Raw genomic sequence first — 18,703 nt, 5'->3', positions numbered from 1 at the left:
TCGTACAAGGTGCACAAAGCTTGCACACGTACACATACGACGCAAATATGTCGACGAGATTTGTCACAGTGAACCAGAGGAGGAAGGAAGGATGGCGGAGGGGTTTGGGGGGCGAGAAGGCAGGCAGGTTGATGGGTTTGCCAGGGTTTATTGATCACGAATTCGAGCCTGTGTTTAGACGCCTGGTGCACGGTTGAAACCCGAGTCTCTCCAGTCTCAGGAGGCAACAGCCGGACCAAATCAAAAATGCCCGCATGTTTACAAGCATGTGCGTTAAAACATGAGCGCGTTCTCTTTTAGCTACGATGGCATGGCTCGACGACATCCGTCGTCGATGATCAGAACTCGGAAGCCTTTCATTGCCAGTGGCTTTGATCCAAGGTGAGGACAAGGAAGGCTTAAGGGGATTGTATTTAGTCAGGATTTTTCAAAAAAACGATTGTTTTTCTTTTTTAATTTCATTCTCGTACACTGAGAAAAATTTCATTTGTTACAGTAACTAGAAAAATTCAGTAATACAGGTATCGTTAAAAATACTGTTTGAATATTGTTGGAATTACGAAAAACGAGGTACGCGTAAACGTTTTGCGCTATCGTCGATCCTTTTTTGATAATTGCAACGCAAAATCAGTATGTGACGCTTATTCCACTTTTTTAGTTAATCGAGGCTTCAACGTCAATTTATTCTTGCACGAGCGTTAAATTTTCGCAACAGTTAGAAGAAAATATAGCAAGAGTGATCGCAATGAGAAAGAATAGTAACGGATACTAGACTTTCCGGTAATGGCTAGAAAACTAATTTTCATTTTCTACCTAGAACTATGTTTTTCGATCGTGGTAAAAAATGAAAATATTTAAGGACCGAGCTGTAACCGGAACTAAAAATTTCTCTCAGTGTAATGTAAATGCATCCGAGTATATTAGGGTGGTCCTTGTTTAGGGTGTTGACGAATTTTTACCGCCCCATCACTGAAATCAATTTCAAATCATTTGAAAAGAGTCGCCAAATTTTTTCAGATTCTCACAGCAAGTCTGAGATAGCCCGGATTGTGATCGAAGTTTCTTATGGAAATGACGTGAGAAAAACTTTTTTTCGCACTATATATTTTATCGTGAAAGTAATAATGTTCCAAAAAAATCTGCAACTGCGAGGTTTCAGTCGGCATTGGCGACGCTGTATGAAAAAAAATAGACATCGTCGTACGAAGCAATCTAGACGAATTGCACTTCCTCTAAATAAAAAAAAAGTCAGGTTTCTTGGTTGTGCAATTCGTCTAGATTGCCTCGTACGACGATGTCTATTTTTTCCCAGACAGTAGCACTAATTCTCACCAAATCCTCGCGGTTACAGATTATTTGGAACATTATCACTCTTGCAATAAAATATATACGGAGAGAAAAAGTTTTACCCATGTTAATTTCCATAAGAAACTTCGATCACAATGCGGACCATCTTAGATTCGATGTAAAAATCTGAAAAAATTAGGCGATTGTTTTCGAATTATTTGAAGTCGATTTGGGGGATGGTCTGGCAAAAATTCGTCAACACCCTGAATAAGGACCACCTTAGAGTATATGCACAGAAAGTTTCATGTCGATCCGACAAATATTCTCCAAGTTACGCGCACATTTGCAAAGACGCCACGGAGCGTTTGAAAGTGCTTTTGAAACTGTGAACGCCATTTTCTCGAAACCATGTTTTCAAAGTCGGTGAGCAAGATATCTTGGAAACGGCTTAACCGATCGGTATCAAATTTTAACACCAGCTTTGTAAATATATTTTTCAATCCTCGATCGAAGGTTTTTTCTTGCCGACAAATATTTTGCATTTTTAAACAAATTAAGGGAAACATTTTTATGGAAAATCGATTTTTTTTTTTTGTGAAGCCACCGTTTTGGTAACAATTAACATCTTGCTTATTCCCCAATATGTGCTATAGTCCAGTCTAGATCGGCTATAGCAGCTTTAAAATCATTGTTTTTACAAATAAAAAATATCAGAACGAAGTTCAACGTTCCCCCCCAATATGTATATGAATTTTTATATTAATAAATTGAAATGTCTCTTTGTGTTAAATTCTTGAAAAATCGCTTGTTTTCGGCCCACTGACTAGCTACAACCCCTTAAGCTGCCGCAAAGAATGAAACACTGTCTCGAAAAATCGCCGGTTCTTGACGAATGAAAGAAATTCTTTTTTCGCAATGGAGAAACGTTCCGTGTCACTTCAGATCCAATTAAGAATCGTCTAGGGTTACCGTACACCATGATTTTTTTTAGTCATTGTGGTCAGATTTTCGGCCATACCTACCACAGATTGAACTACGCATTAAATACGATCCTCAAGTACCTGGTACTGTAAGGTTACCAAAGCCGATACATCATAGATTTAAAAATGAACAGAAATTTCTCATTCGTCGATTCATTGGTTTGTCAGATGTACCCTTAGAGTACGATACCCTAACTAATTCCTTGAAAAAATTGACAAACCAATGAATCGATGACGGTGAGACGATCTTTGGACTCACGATGTGGGATGAGTGAGAAATTTCTGTTTGTTCTTAAATCAGGATGAACAACGAAGTGGATGGATCGGAATTTTATCGGTTCAAATCATTTCGCGCTTTCTTGTATCGAGAGACTGGATCCAAATCCCGACTAACAAAAACTGTTTAAAAATATCCATCGAACATCCGTAAAACGTCTAAAGATGCGTTCTTTGACCATTCAATGGTTAAATTTCTTAATTCTAAGAAACGTATAATATACGATACGATGAGGAATGACGAATGTTTTATGGATTGGACTGTGAAAAAGTGTGATGTCAAGGTTATCCAGTGTGCACTAAAACACTCTGCAAAAATAATTGCGTTCGATTGAGAAAGCCAGCATCAAACATGGTTACAGACTTAGATCGACGTCGGATTGTATGGTCTACAAAAGTCCGAACCTTAAACACATCTCGACACCTAATATAGTGTATAAAACATCAACACCGCATCGCAGATGACCGTAATTTGGTTAAAGCGAATGTCAGAGGTACGTGTAACATCTGTCCAAGCGAAGAAAGAGAGAGAGAGAGAATCAGAGAGAGGTGTATAGAGAGGGAGAGAATTAGGCAGGGTAGAATAAGTGTGAGCGATAAATTTAATCCGGAGTTTCCTGGGCCCTCGAGTAATGGGCCTGATCACAAACAACAATTAGCAGAACTACAATCGGTATAACTGCGTAGCTGTTCCAGGCAACCCCTCGTGACCGAATCTCGACGATTCTCCCCGAGCTGATGCGGGATTATCGGAGGGTTGGGATCGGGATGTGAAAGCATTGCGGAGCGGGAATCTCGGGCGAATCAAACTTCTCTCCCTTGTTCTGCGACCCCGGACGACGTGGCCGAGCCTGGAGCGAGGCGAGAGAGAAAGAGAGAGAGAGAGAGAGAGAGAGAGAGAGAGAGAGAGAGAGAGAGAGAGAGAGAGAGAGAGAGAGAAAGAGGGAGAGGGAGGGAGACGGGGATGGAGAGGGAGACCCACCAACGGGTGGAGCCCTTCGGCTGGTACCCAACCTCGACAGCCCTTAGCTCGGCACTTCACCCTGACGTTAAGTGTGACTGATCGGTGAACCGCTGTACGAATTCTCATATCCAAAATGGCGCAAGCCGCCCTGCGTAAACGGACCTTCGGGGTGGGTTGTAGGTATGCCACCTCCGGGTGTAAGTATGCCCGGGGAATGGAAATCCGGATATTTAGTGGACCTACCGAGGTGACGGAGGACCTCGTTTCCATCGTGCCTGCGGCCTTTATACGCGACGAACGGCGTGTTCTAGAAGGGGGGCAGGGGGGAGGGGTGTCTTTTCTACCTTCGGTTTCAACCAGACAAACCATTTTTTCTATATGTTGGGCGAGAGACCAAAGTCCTATATATAGGTGCGGGTAAAAGATGAGAAAAACTAAAAATCATAACGGTCGGGATTCCGAACGTAAATATGTATGTATGCATCGAAAACTCACAATCACGAAAGAAGAAAGTGGTGAATCTTCGTTAAGACAGAAATAATGGAAATAGAATATAAAAGTATCGGAATTTGTGAAGTTAAAGGATTTTGAATACACAACCGGTGAAAATTCCGAAAGGCCGTTGGCAGAATGAGGCAAATGCGATTGCTCGCGAACACAAATGAAATAACCTTCGGATTGATGGTAAAGTAGCATTTTCATCTGTTCGAATTCGTAAATGCGAAGGATCAAGAATCAGAACGGTTAGAACTCCGAGTAGTTGTCTCGTGGAAGGCTCGGAATATAGAATTGCGGTATATCAGAATCGTCGGAACGAAGAGTCGCAATATATGAGAAGAGTCAATAACTCGTATCATATTAGAAGCCGAGAAATACAAGCTTATGACATCAAAAGTGGTGTTCAATCTTTTAATGAGATAAAAATATTGCAGAATTTTTTTGATCCTGTGTATGAAATATTTTACGATTCAAAATAGATTAGTTGGATAGACTCGGAATGTGAAATTCTGGTGGCAAGCCATCTATACGGTTACTTTCGGAATACCGATCGTTCCGAATCGTACGATTCTGAATAACGACCCTTCTACATTCTGGATATCCGTTTTCCGCCGTTGTTGAGCACATTTCATCGAAAAATTGTTTGATTAATTTCATAAGAAATATCGTTTAGCTCGTTGTATTGAAATTGTGGTTTTCTGTTTCTTATTGTTATGCTTTTTTTTTTTTTTTTATGCAAACGCTTCGTATTTCGCGTTCAAATTTTGGATTCAACGAACTCGAAAACATAATATTAACCGAAAACCATCCCGAGCAGCCGAAGTGAGATATTTTTTTTTTTTTCTCTCAGTGTCCAGACCCGTGTCATCAAGACCGTTACGAAAAGCTCAAACTTTCCGCGAGCTACGATGAAACAAAAACCCCCGGAATTCATCACGCCAAGTTTCCTTTTACCCGCATCGTTTATTCCGTCGAATCACGTGCCTAAAACAAATCCGCGTCAATCCGTTTTATCGGTAATCGCGATGACGGCGAATTTCCAACTCATTTCACTTATTAACGTCAAGCTTTTGTGCTTCTGATTTTTTTTTTTTTTTTATTCTTTGGCATTTTTTTTTTTGTTTTTATTTTGTTTTCCTTATCCTGCGATAGCGCGAAACGTGCAAATATAACCGAAATGCACGTACGACAGCTGTTTTAAGATATTGGCGCAACGTGATATAACGACGTATGTTATTTGTTATGGTACGAAGTAACAAAACATCCGTATATGTATGTGTATATTGAAAATATATGCAAGACTGTGCGGAGATCAATAATAATAAGAGTTACGTGTCGGAACTTGAAGGCTGAAAGAACCGAAGCTTTTGCCGCGAATCTCGGTTATCTCTCGGCTCTTTTGCAATGTTTCGTGCAAAAATGGACAATTTCAACACGGCCATGTTTTTCTCTATGGCACGTTCTTTGCCAGCGTGATGTCACCTTCCTATGACTGACTGACATCTCTCTCTCTCTCTCTCTCTCTCTCTCTTTCTCTCGAGGTCGAGCAGAATGCCTTTGGCTCATGCAGGCACGTGATCCATACGGTATGGATCGTGGATCAATTAAGGAATCGTTTCAGGGAACTCCAAATTTTAACTACTAACTTGGCCGAAGATAACTACTTGATTTAAAAAGCGTAAGTGGAAGAATGTGAAACATTGAGTCGGGGGATTACTCACATCCTTAATTTCGAGACAATTAAATATCGTTATAAAGCGTACCGAGAAATACTCGAAGAGGAAATGATTTTGAAGACTTTGAGTCATAGTGGTAATAACAATTTTTAACACCTGTTTCATTATTATACCCATTTTTTGTATAATTATAGAGCTTTGAAAAAATATTTCTTTGACGTTTTTTTGCTATTTCTTACAGTATACTAATAAGTTTTCAATACTCGAGAGTAATTATTGCGATATTATGTAAATTATTGTTGTTGGAAAGAAATTGATTGAAAAAAATCGTGAGAATTTAAGGAATCATTCATTTTTAAGAAAGTTAAACCACCTACACGTATATATACCTGTTTTACATAAATTTTACGGTTTTCGGTTCGCCGACTACGAATGTGAAATCGGATTTTAAAAATTCAAGACGGCCGATCCGATATGGCGGATGAAAATTTCGAACCCGATCGAATCCGAGGAAAAAACTCTGTCCAAGAGTTTTTCGGGGTCGCTGATTACGAATATGAAGTCAGATTTTGAAAATTCAGTATCGCGAATCCAATCAGCTACCTCAAAAACCTCTGTATATATTTTTTTGACCGTATTTGATTAGATTTGAAATTTCCGTCCGCCATATTGGATCCACCATCTTGAATTTTGCAAATATGATTTCGGATTCGTAATCAGCGAGCTCAAAAACCAAATATCTTGTTACAAATTTGACTCAGCATAATAATTCCGGAAACTCGAACCGCAAAAACTGGTTATAAAAATCTCCCGAGAATTAATATCTCGATTCGAATCGAAAAACTTGTGCATCAATTTTTGCTTCAACTGTTTTCAGCTTCGTTTCCGTTTGCCAAAAACATCAGCAAGTTTGAAAAAACTTCCCTGGAATCGGACAAAGAATCGACCAACGATCCGAGTGTCGGCGTGAGTTTCTTTCCTTAAAAAATTTCCCCCAAAATTAATTATTCCCGCAGTAATTTTCTCAACAACAGCTGTACACGAGGTACGCGCCAAATCGCCGAGCTGCTTCACGCTAATTGAAAATCGCGAATAGCGCGATTATCGGAACGAGACAACTGACGGGTTTTTTTCGGTCAGGCCAGGTGTGCCTTGCTGGTTCGTAAAATCTAAGGGAGTAGATATTTCACGCATTCTCAATGCGTCTCGGCCATTATTTACCGGTTATTATCACCTCCACGCTCCTGACCCTTCGGCTGACCTTTTCCCACACTGACTCACCAATGGCAAACCTAATTACACCGCTGTATAATTATACCTCGAATCACTTGTATTAGCTCTCTCTCTCTCTCTCTCTCTCTCTCTCTCTCTCTCTCTCTCTCTCTCTCTCTCTTTTTTCAATGTCGTTGTAATCAGAATTTGAACTATTTATTTTTTGTATCGTAATTACCGCCTTATCACTACTTATTATTTTTTCTGTTGGAAATATGCATTTCTTTTTTTTTTTTTTTTCTCATATTTCTCGTGTCGGCGCTCAATTACTGCGTTATTTTTTACAGATTTTACGTTACTTTCTTTTTTCCGTCGTACGCGAACGTTGTTCTTATTTCGTCACCGGTAAAAATCGTTTTATCAATTCTCCCCCGTCTTGACTTATTTTATTGTCACTTTCATTCGTTCCTTTTCTTATTATCAATTGTTTTCCATCTATTTATCCGTATATTCACTTATTTAATTATTCTCCGACTTGTTCATTTGTTTCTGCATTTGTTCATCACTCATTTCTGTTTCATATACTTTCATCTATTCTTATCACTTTTTTTTCATTCTTTTTCAACTTTAGTTTCAACTTTGTCGTTGGTTTTATTGTATTTTATACTTGTTCACATTTTATGTTTATATTTATGTTTTATAGAACGCCTGAAATGCATCTCTACTTCTCTCTCTCTCTCTCTCTCTCTCTCTGTCTCTCTCGCATATAAATTTTTAAAACTCGTCTCTACGATTATTTTATTAATCATGTAGATACGATCGAGCCGTAATCCGGTTGATCTCGAATCAATACTTCAGGATTCAATTTACCTACGTTTTAATATGAATTAACGTTTATAATTATGTAATGTTAATTAGTTTCGCGATGGGAAAAAATTTTCGACGTGGTCGGTCATTGTTGAAATTGTTTGTCAGTTACGTTTATTGGTAACACAGTTGAATCGTTTATTAGATTCACCACTGTAATATTTTTTTTAAATTCCAATTGATTTACGATTCATGCGATTCTAATTTTTCTTAATTATATCCGTATAATTTTCTGCTTTACAGCAACGATGTGTTAGTTTGTTAAACTTTTTTTCCTATATCTATTTATTTTTGAAAATTTTTTCTTCTTCCCTTCCAATATCTTGACCCGGCATAATAAATCTTATCAACGAATCGATCGATCTCTTTCGCTTATCTCGCCTCATCGTTAAGAAAAAAATTCATCCAAATCCAACTTTTCGATTTTTCGTGATTTTACATTAACCCTGAGAGTTTCCCATAAAAATCAACGTACAATAATAAAAAGATCACAAGTAAAATAATTCTGGTATGATTGAGACAATCGTTTCGCCAATTTTACACGGGCGTTTTAAATAAAAGTTTGAACAATTTTTATAATTTTCATTGTTTGTTTGTCCGTTATCATTGCTATTATCCCACGAATCATTCATTCTCGCAATACAACAGTGCGATAAAAGAATCGTTATTCGATTTTTCTGACAATTACTCACAGCGTACGGATCAAATCGGCTCGATCTTTTCTAAAAACATGACACATAGAAAAAAACAAAAAAAAAAAAACAAAAAAAGAAACAGCAACAAGACTAATCACAGTGTAATTTTCGATCGAATGTAATTGCGCAGAGTGTGAATTTGATGGCAAAGATTGGAGAAAAAAACACCGGAGGGGGGAAAAAAGAAATGTTCAAACATTTACATACACGTGTGTGTTGGTTTTTTTTTTCTTTTTTTCTTTTTTTTTTTTTTTTTTTCATTCAAACACGAAATAGAGGGAATTTATTGGCGTGAAGAAAAGCGAACAGTCGGCTGAGTTTTGAAGTTAGGCTGTGACTCGCGACTTCGGACCTCAGAGGGATTCGATCCGCCACTAAATCGGCAAGCCGTACGCCTCGAGGAGACCGATTCTTACCTGCGGGTCTAGACTGCGAAAAGGGTTTATACATATATATATATATATACATGTATGTTTCAGTGCACGTATGGGGCATTCGCGAGGTCGCTGAAACGGTTACTAGGGTGATTAAAAAAAAAAAATCATTATTTTTTTACGAAAAAACGTGGTTGCGAAAAAACGATTCGAAATTACGAAAAAATAATGCCTGCGAGCGGAAAAATTTTTTACTCAAGATTTGGATAATAGCGCAAGTCGATTTTGTGTATTTGTTTAAGGTTTTTTCTTTTCGTAAAATTTAGATGGGATCGTAATTGCCGGTGTAAATATATAGTTGTTTTTTTTTTTTTTTTTTTTTTTTGCAGTCGATGCGTTTTCGAAAAATATCTCACGAAATAGTGGATTATGTCAGATTTAACGAGATAGCTTTTTTGTTAACAATAAATCTACAAAAAAGGTATCCTGTGGTTTCTTCGTGAAATATATATTTACACCGGCAATTACGATCTCATCTAAATTTTACGAAAAGAAAAAACCTTAAACAAATACACAAAATCGACTTGCGCTATTATCCAAATCTTGATTAAAAAATTTATCCGCGCGCAGGCATTATTTTTTCGTCATTTCGAATCGTTTTTTCGCAACCACTTTTTTTACGAAAAAAACAATGATTTTTTTTAATCACCCTAATATATGGGGCACACCGTGTCAAATTTACCCCTTTTTTACCCTCACCATGTTCGATTCGTTCCGCGATTTCTTGTACGATTTCACCATCCAAAAAAAGGCACTCCTGAATTTTTTCAAATTTTTTTCGCCAACATTTGTTTTTTTTTTTATTTTTCAAATATTATTCAAACCCGTTTCGAAAACGGTCGTTTTTAAAGATCTGAAAAAATTCCGAAAAATCCAGTTTCTCATTCCGATCACACCGACACCGGGCCGATGATGGGCCGATTTTTTCTTCTATTTTTTTTTTCGGCTCCTTAAACATTTTCAACAACCGAAACGCCATCGTGAAACGTTACGGTAGAATCGTACGAAAAATCGCGGAACGAATGAAAAATGGTGAGGGGAGAAAAGTAGTAAATTTGACATGGAATGCCCCGTATACAAGAAGTTGCTTTGCTAAAATTATAAAAATTCTAGTCGAACGTAAATTTTCCCTTCTACGCATTTTGTATGTATAGTACACGAAGATCTCTCGGAATATCGTTTCGACACCTGCAATATACAATACGGTTGGTGTCGTTTTAATTTTATAAGTCTGTTAAATATTTTCTTTTACCTAGGTTTCTTTTTTTTTTTTTTTCTCTCTCTCTCTCTTTGTTCTCTATCGGAAATATCTTCGCAAGTCTGATTCGCTGATCGCACGCGCGGTTAATCGTTGCGACAATGTAATATTTTCGCGTGGTGCATAACCTTGGGACTCGCACTGGATATATATATATATATATATATATATATATATATATATATATATATATATATATATATATATATATATATATATATATATATACACACACACACACACACATATGTATGTGTACGTGTATATGTATAACAACGAGGTGTTAACAATAAGATACAACACACATGTTTTGCTGACGATGCGAGAGTTTTATTACCACCGGCATACGACGAAAGCGAAATACTCGCTCCTCTCTTCGCCATCCGCATCCGTGTTTAATCGCTCATTTTTTTTTTTTTTTTTTTTTTTTCTCATCATTTCTTTCTTTTTTTTTCTTTTTTTTTTATCAAATATTTTGGCACGTAGACACGCACGAGTTAGTCACACACTCGTATACGTACACCGTGTAAAAACATTTCGTATCTGGATACGTGACGTCCGTATATGATTATAAAATTCGAAAATTCTTCGTTATTTCAGGTTAGAAAAATAACTGATTTACGCTATTTTCTTTTTTTTTGGTTAAAATACGATAATCAATCTGATTTCTTTGATGTCAAAAATCAAAGCGCTCGTAACGAAGAACTGAAAATCAATTTTTAAACGTTTGTTTCGATGATTTGTTTTTTTTTTTTTTTTTTTTTTTTACTCTCAACGATTTTCCGAAAACCGCGTGCACTCTCAGAAAAAGAATTTTCAAGCCATCCGTATCAAATTTGGACACAGCATTGGAGCTTTTTTTTTTGTTTTTCTGAAATCTTTCCATTTTTTTTTCGACGAAAAACCGTCGAAAAGATAAACCAAATTCGATACTTTTTGTTCAAACGACCGGCGTTTTGTAAATTTTGATTCGAAAAAAGGAAAAAAAAAAAAAAATTAAGAATGCAAAAAAATCTTCGCGGCAAGATATATTTTGTAAACTAGAAGGCGCGCGGCTTTCTCTCTCAAATGAATAATAGAGCGAACAAATTGTCGGATCTTCGGCTAGACGCCTCAAAGACACGCGTGAATTTTTTTTTTTCACGATTTTCAGACCATTTGAAATATCCAAAATAAGCAGGCTAAGGGTTTATAATCGTTTTACGAATTTCGTATCAGATAATATTCATATCAACAACCGTTTGTCCACGACGCGAGGATTCCATATTTTCGACGACATTTTCAACCGTTGAAAACAAAAATGTCACAAAAACACAAACGTTAAAAATTTATTCTTCATTCTTCAAAACTAGCGCTTTCATTTGACGTAAACGAAAATAATCAGACTCTGATAATAACGGTTAATCAGACGGTAATAATAAAATTAAAAAAAAAAAAAAACAACGCGTGTATTCGAAATAAATTTTCCAATTCAATATTCATCTCTCATTCAACGTGAAATATTTTCGACCGTAACAATACGATATATATTCAAAAAAATTTTTTCCTCATTCTCGTTCTCTCTTACTTTTAAGTTCTGTATAATTCAAGTACTTACGTTTCATTATTCAACCGTGTCTCTCTCTCTCTCTCTCTCTCTCTCTCTGTGCGTGTGTGGGCGTTTGTAAATAATTCTTCCGCAAAACTCTGAGGTGTAATTACGCTATTACGTATTTTTTAAACTGATAAACTCACATTACAACGTATTACAGAATTATCCGACACACACACACACACACATATATATATATACATATATGTATTTATACAACTTAATTTTTTTCTCACCCTCCGAAATCAAATCCCTCCATCCCCCCACCACCCCCTCCCTAACCCCCCTCACGTCACATAACGAATCGTTCATGCGTCGACACTTCCGTATGTTTTTCGATAAATTACATCGTTCGTTCGTTGTTTTTTTGTTTTTCTTTTTTTTGGTTTTTTTCTTGTCACCTTTTTCCTGTCAAATCTTTTTTTGAATTATTCGTTGCACCATGCCAATTTGCAAAACCTGGGACCGCAACTCTCGTACGCAGTTTTCGCGCGGTATACGTTTATTCGAGTCGATACAATCGTGCGGTAATATCGAATTATCGACGCATCGACGAGGACGGAATATATTCGCTGAGAACGATCCTGAGCAAAACTAAAGTGACTTATGTATGGTGGATATACTTCTTCAGGCCTCCGGGGGTGTCACGTATCTCCCCCACTACCGTTGCCCTCTCTCTCTCTCTCTTTTTCTCTTTTCCTCTTTCTTTCCGCCACTCGTTTCTCTCATTCATGCGCGCTTTCATATTATATGCTGTACATGCATATATATATATATATATTAGGGTGTTTCAAAAAAAGACGAAATTTTTTTTTTTTTTTTTTTTCTTACGGTGTCCAAAAATTGATAGTATACCTGAAAACAAAAATTTTGACGCCAATATGGGCTCTTAATATCAATAGTAAGGTTTGCCTCTATCCGTTTCTTTATTTTCCATTTAAATAACACGGGAAAATTTTTTTTTATTTTTGCATTTTTATTTATTTGGAACGGTTCATCGTAACAACAATCCGAAGAAAGAGATTTGTAGGAAATTTCACGCTCTACGAAAAACGTCCCAAGATCAAAGTTCCTCAGATCAGCCGTTTCAAAGATATCGGCGATCAAAAATAACGCTAATCAAAAATTTCAAATATTTTCCAATAAAACTACAAAAAAAAATCATATGCCATATTTATGTTATTTTTTACGTAAAATTACTTTAATTCTGTTAACCCGAGCCTGTAAACTTTTTTTTTTTGCCAATCAATTCAATACTTAACTCACAAAAAGCACAAAAATCATTTATGTGATATTTTCAACCTTCATATTTATGTATTTGTGCTTTTTGTGACTTAAGTATTGAATTAAGTAGCAAAGAGTGTCAAGATTCTAAACAGTATATTATATGTATATATGTATACATGTATACATATATATATAACTACTAGGCATATAATATCTGACGCGGGAAGTTTCGTTTGTACGAAATATCGAATTTCGTGTTTCTACACATGTCGAAACGTTTAGCAGTCCCTTGGCTTTACGGTATGTTATAACCCAAAGAAACAGAAAGAAAGTGAGAAAGATGAATGTGAAAAAATGCGTCACAGCTGTTCGGTCAGTTTTAAAGATGTAGGAAAATCCGGATCCCTCTTTCTCTACTTTTAAAAATTATAAAAACCTTGTTAAAACAAACCGTAGGTGGATATTATGCGAACCGATTTCGTTTTTCAAAGATTTTATCGCGATTATCGATAATAAAAGAATGAAAAAAATTAATTATCGGTAATGAAATATTGATTCCGATTCGACGATATGTTTTTTTTTTATTTATGCTTGTTATTTTTTTATTCACCGTCTAGAAATCATCTTAGAGCAAATTGAATTCCAATTGATATTGAAAAGATTTTTGAAAGAAAAAACTGGTACGAGTAACTGTTTGTAATTATATTTATTATTATTTATTACACGAGTTTACTTAAAAAAACTAGCTCGTTACTAAAATTTACCCAACTATAGTCGACAAAACGAAATTGTTTGCAATAAAATTATTTAACCTGTTCGGTAAAAGATATTGGAGAAATTGATACGTTTTGTGAATAACGAATAAAGTTATTTACGAATTTAAGATCGCTTTTATCGTCAAGTGTACTGGAAAAAGTTTATTCGAATTCATTGTTCAATTTAAGTCGTTCCACCTTTGTTGTAAAATTTCATTAGAGAGATTCTGGCAAACTTTAGTTTATCGAAAATGGAAAAGTCTTACCAGAGAACCAAAGATCACGATTTAACCAGCTAAAGATTTCAAAAATTCACAAAACTTAAAAGCAAACATCTTAAACAAATCGCCAATTTATCTTAAGATAAATTCTACAAGACTTCTCGTAACGAACAAGATAAATAAGTAAACCGTAATAAAATTAAAGCGAAAGATAGAAATTCGTGAGACAAAAACAACTTTCCGTAACAACTTCTTATTTCTGGATAATTGTAGAAATTTTGTTACCGGATAAAAAACGATTTCAACGGGCGACACAAACGAGAAAGAAGATTAAGAAATAAGTGGATGAAATTTTTTTCCAACCAACCGTGACTTGAGATGTGAAAAATTTTACGTCGTTTCATAATTTGAAACCGAGGTACGAGGTACAAAGAATTCCATTGTGCCGATTGCCGTGGCGTTTTGTTATGGGTTTAAATATAATACGAGACGCGTATATGGAGTCGAAATTTAATGTAGCTAACTTGTATACATATGGGGCATTCCACGAAAATTCGACCTCTTAGATTTGTCGCGCGATTTGTTCCATGATCGTTCTCACTTTGACTGGTACTCGGTTTTTTTCTTTTTTTTTTTTATATGGACTCAATTTGAATTTTCTCCAATTTTTAGAAACGATTTTATCGACCGACCAAAATTTAAATTTTGAAAAAATTCTGAAAAATCCTGCGTCAGATATAAAAATTTTTAAGCTTCTCTAATTTTTTGAACGTTTTTTTTTCGGAAAAAGCTTGAAAACAGTAAGAAAGGAAAATCGGCCCACTCCGGTTACAAGATTAAAAATTTTTATATCCGACGTAGGATTTTTCAGATTTTTTTCAAATTTTTAACTTTGGTCGATCGATAAAATCGTTTCTAAAAATTGTATGAAATTCAAATTGAACGGAAAAATAAGAAACAGTATCCTCGCAAGTGAGAAAAATCATAGAAAAAATCGCGCGCCTAATCTGAGAGGTCAAGGGTAAAAAACCCAGGTCGAATTGGCGTGGAATGCATCATATATGTTCATAAAAATTACGCTACATGTTAGTTGAAGAACGGTTCGTTTTTAACTCGAACGTTGTACGCGTGTCGATATCAACCCGATATGTATATATCCATATTATAATATCAAATTTACGCTCAACTTATCTCGAAAAGGATTTGTAGGTCTGAAATTTATGCTTTCCTGTGTTTGTTGTTATTCGTTTCTTGCCCGTTCATTGCAGCCACGCAAACCGGGTGTGTATTATACACGCATCGCATACGGAGACTAATTTATTGCCGTCGACAAAGCAGTGATTTATTTTAATTTACACCCTCTCTCCTTTTCTCTGTTTAACCCATTAAACGCGATACGTTATACGTACCAAATAAGTCTATGGGTGTGAAAATTTAGATAACGATTCGATCGAAGATTTTTCTACAATTTCTTTTTCATTCGACGTTTTCTTATTTCTTTTTAGTACACTTTTTAATCTCTCAACGTACGATTTCTTTTCTTTCCTTTTTTTCTCTTTCTCCCCTCAAATTTAATATCATTCCTTTCGATATATAAATTTTTCCAGTAAAATTGTATCCCAATTATGGGACAATTTCTCATTCGATCAATCGTGCCAGCAATAAGATAGCAAAAACTGGACTTGAAAAAAAATATACATATATGTATATATGTATATAAAATTTAAAATGGATGTTCCAAATCGATCTATAAGTTTATATACGCGTTCGCATAATTAAAAATCACACGGGCGAAAAGAATTGTTGAATCTGCGAAATAGACAATTTAGTCAAGAGTAAATACGTGACAAAAGAAAAAGAAGAAGAAAAAATAAAACCGAATTTCAATCTCGAGCATTTTTCAGTCAACAAATTAGGCATTCAACCGTATGTTAATAATTTAACTGATCATTGTTGTTTTTTCTCTCTTTCTCTCTCCGTTAATTACGGTACTTTTTTGAGTGTACACGAGAAATAGCCCGAGAAAAAAAAGCAAACAACTCGTTCCGCCATATTGGATTGTTAATATAATCAACGTATAAGTTAAATAAATATCGATTATAATACTTCAACTTCCCGAGGCTATACACGTGTAGTAGTTAACAACATCGAGGAAGAAAAATCGACGGAAATAAATTTTTCGAAACAAATCTAGTTCGCGTCTATTTCTATCGTTCAGCGTACATAACATATGGATATAAATATATCTTGAAACTTAAAAATCAACCGCGCATGCGCGAGTTTTATCGGCTGTTCGCGCAGGCTTGCCAACCCGAGTTTTCAGCCGCCGAACTTTGTTTCTGCCGGCGACGTAGTTGATACGAATTTTCGAGGTTAGAATCTCAAATAATTGAGGCAGTGACTCGGAAAGGTTTCGGAAGCATTTGTCATCGGGTCGGAAAGTTGATTCTTCGAAGAACGGTCGGAATTTAACGCTTACGCTCTTTGAAAATTCAAACGTAGACATTTTGCTTAGGTTGGCCGGCCTGCATCGCAGACAAGAATATCGCTGCGGAAAGATTTCGCCGACCAATGAGATTTAATTATTTGGCGCACGCGCGGTTGATTCTCAAATTTCAAGATATTGTCACGGTGTATAAATATCGTAATAGGTTGGGCTTTTCCGCGTTCGTTGAATAATAATTTGCCTCGGTTAACGAACGCAGTCCTTGTACATACACGCGTATGCGAAGGTATACGCGTAAGGTTGGTGTAGGGCAGGTAGCTTCTTGGAGTTTGCGTAGTAACCGAATGTTCTCCTCTACTCCTGCAGGCCGCAGGTCTTACCCTGAATTGCCTAAGAACTGTTTACGCACGTGCCAGGATGTTGTAAGCCATGGACCGAGCCGTTCGGTTCATTCAATTATTGCTATTGCCATTACAAACTCACTATTATTAGCTATATATATACCTACCTACCGGCCCTAGACCACCACCCATACACTCGTTCTTGAATTACGACGCTCGGCAAGCTGTATATATGATACATATTATACATAGAATATATATACATATATATATATATATGTATGTATACTGGGGTGGTCCTTGTTTAGGGTGTTGACGAATTTTTACCGCGCCATCACCGAAATCAATTTCAAATCATTTAAAAAGAGTCGCCAAATTTTTTCAGATTCTGACAGCAAGTCTGAGATAGCCCGGATTGTGATCGAAGTTTCTTATGGAAATGACGTGAGAAAAACTTTTTTTCGCACTATATATTTTATCGTGAAAGTAATAATGTTCCAAAAAAATCTGCAACTGCGAGGTTTCAGTCGGCGTTGGCGACGCTGTATGAAAAAAAAATACACATCATCGTACGAGGCAATCTAGACGAATTGCACTTCCTCTAAATAAAAAAAAAAAGTCAGGTTTCGAGGTTGTGCAATTCGTCTAGATTGCCTCGTACGACGATGTCTATTTTTTCACAGACAGTAGCACTAATTCTCACCAAATCCTCGCGGTTACAGATTATTTGAAACATTATCACTCTTGCAATAAAATATATACCGAGAGAAAAAGTTTTACCCGTGTTAATTTCCATAAGAAACTTCGATCACAATGCGGACCATCTTAGATTCGATGTAAAAATCTGAAAAAATTAGGCGATTGTTTTCGAATTATTTGAAGTTGATTTGGAGGATGGTCTGGCAAAAATTCTCCAACACCCTGAATAAGGACCACTTTAATATATATGTATATACAGGGTGGTCCATTTAAGTGGACACAGCAGAATATCTCGAGAACCAGCCATTTTAGAGAAAGATGTTTGAAATAATAGTTTCATGGTTCTAAGGGGGGAAAAAAACACCGTGCCATCTTACTTTTGATTCGGTGGAGGTTCACAAGGTCATTTGCAGGTCAACATTGTTTTTTTTTTTTTTTTTTTTTTTTAATGCGAACATGTACTTTTTTCACAGATTTGCATGTATATATGTAAACCTCATTATACACGCGAATCGCACATTCATCTCTCTGGTATAAAATTGTAAATTTATGCGCAACAGACACGGACTCTTAAATTCTTTGTATCGTATGTCTTCAAAAGTTTGACTATTAGTGTCGTTACGCGATTAATCGATTAACAGTTTTTTTCGATTGAGAGGTTCGTCTAGTGTGATGTTTGTTTTTCAAAGGTTTTATTGGGTGCTTTTTTACGCCTAACGATTGAAATATAAAATTTTTCATAACTTTCACGTTATATTTATTGACGCTTAAACAACCTTGGGTGAATTTTTTGCAGACGAAATAGTGTATGTAACCTTATTTATGCCGTTCGAAATGAACGTACGTAAAAGAACGTGAACTAAGATAATCACGATTGCTTTGGTAGTTTTTGTTTTACAAAAAAAAAAAAACAAATTTCAAGTTGCATTTTTGTTTTTTTTTGCATTTCTTCAGCTCGTAAAATAAAAAGTTTGTTGATATGTTTATAAATACAATGTGAAAATTATGAGAAATTTTATTTGAATAGTTTGTCTTAAAAAAAATGTTTTAAAAAAACAGCCTTCACAATAGCCGGCTCCGTTAATCGATTAATCGGTTAAACTATGTCCTATTATTTAAGGATTCCATAAGTTTCGGATTATTTGTGAGTTATTTCTTCCAAGTTTTAATCTCACCGTAAATTTCTTATTTTTTTTTATATTTCACTTCGCAATCTGGAACAGAGCTTAAAATATTGAAAATTACGAGCGTTTGCGTTACATTCTCAATTACGAAA

General features: G+C 35.9%; 1 protein-coding gene across 4 annotated transcripts in view; it reads right to left on the bottom strand.

The window, feature by feature from the left end:
- Window positions 1-18,703, bottom strand: part of sim (single-minded) — a 61,059-nt gene that overhangs the window by 32,376 nt on the left and 9,980 nt on the right. Inside the window, exon 1 of one of the 4 annotated variants that reach the window (XM_069137775.1) lies at window positions 11,975-12,015. The exons of 1 other annotated variant lie outside the window; for it this stretch is intronic. Coding sequence is in view for 1 of the 3 variants with exons in the window: in XM_069137770.1 (XP_068993871.1) it covers window positions 11,745-11,751 (7 nt within the window). In the remaining 2 variants the exon portion in view is untranslated. Of the gene's footprint in view, window positions 1-6,902; window positions 6,985-11,744; window positions 11,787-11,974; window positions 12,016-18,703 lie in introns of those variants that run through there. 2 more of the 4 variants (XM_069137770.1, XM_069137773.1) reach the window with 2 other exon arrangements.

The sequence above is a fragment of the Neodiprion pinetum genome, chromosome 7, assembly GCF_021155775.2.
Source record: "Neodiprion pinetum isolate iyNeoPine1 chromosome 7, iyNeoPine1.2, whole genome shotgun sequence".
NCBI classification, from domain to species: Eukaryota; Metazoa; Arthropoda; class Insecta; order Hymenoptera; family Diprionidae; genus Neodiprion; species Neodiprion pinetum.
Note: the sequence above shows the minus strand (reverse complement) of the source record. Positions and strands in the feature narration are given on the sequence as shown.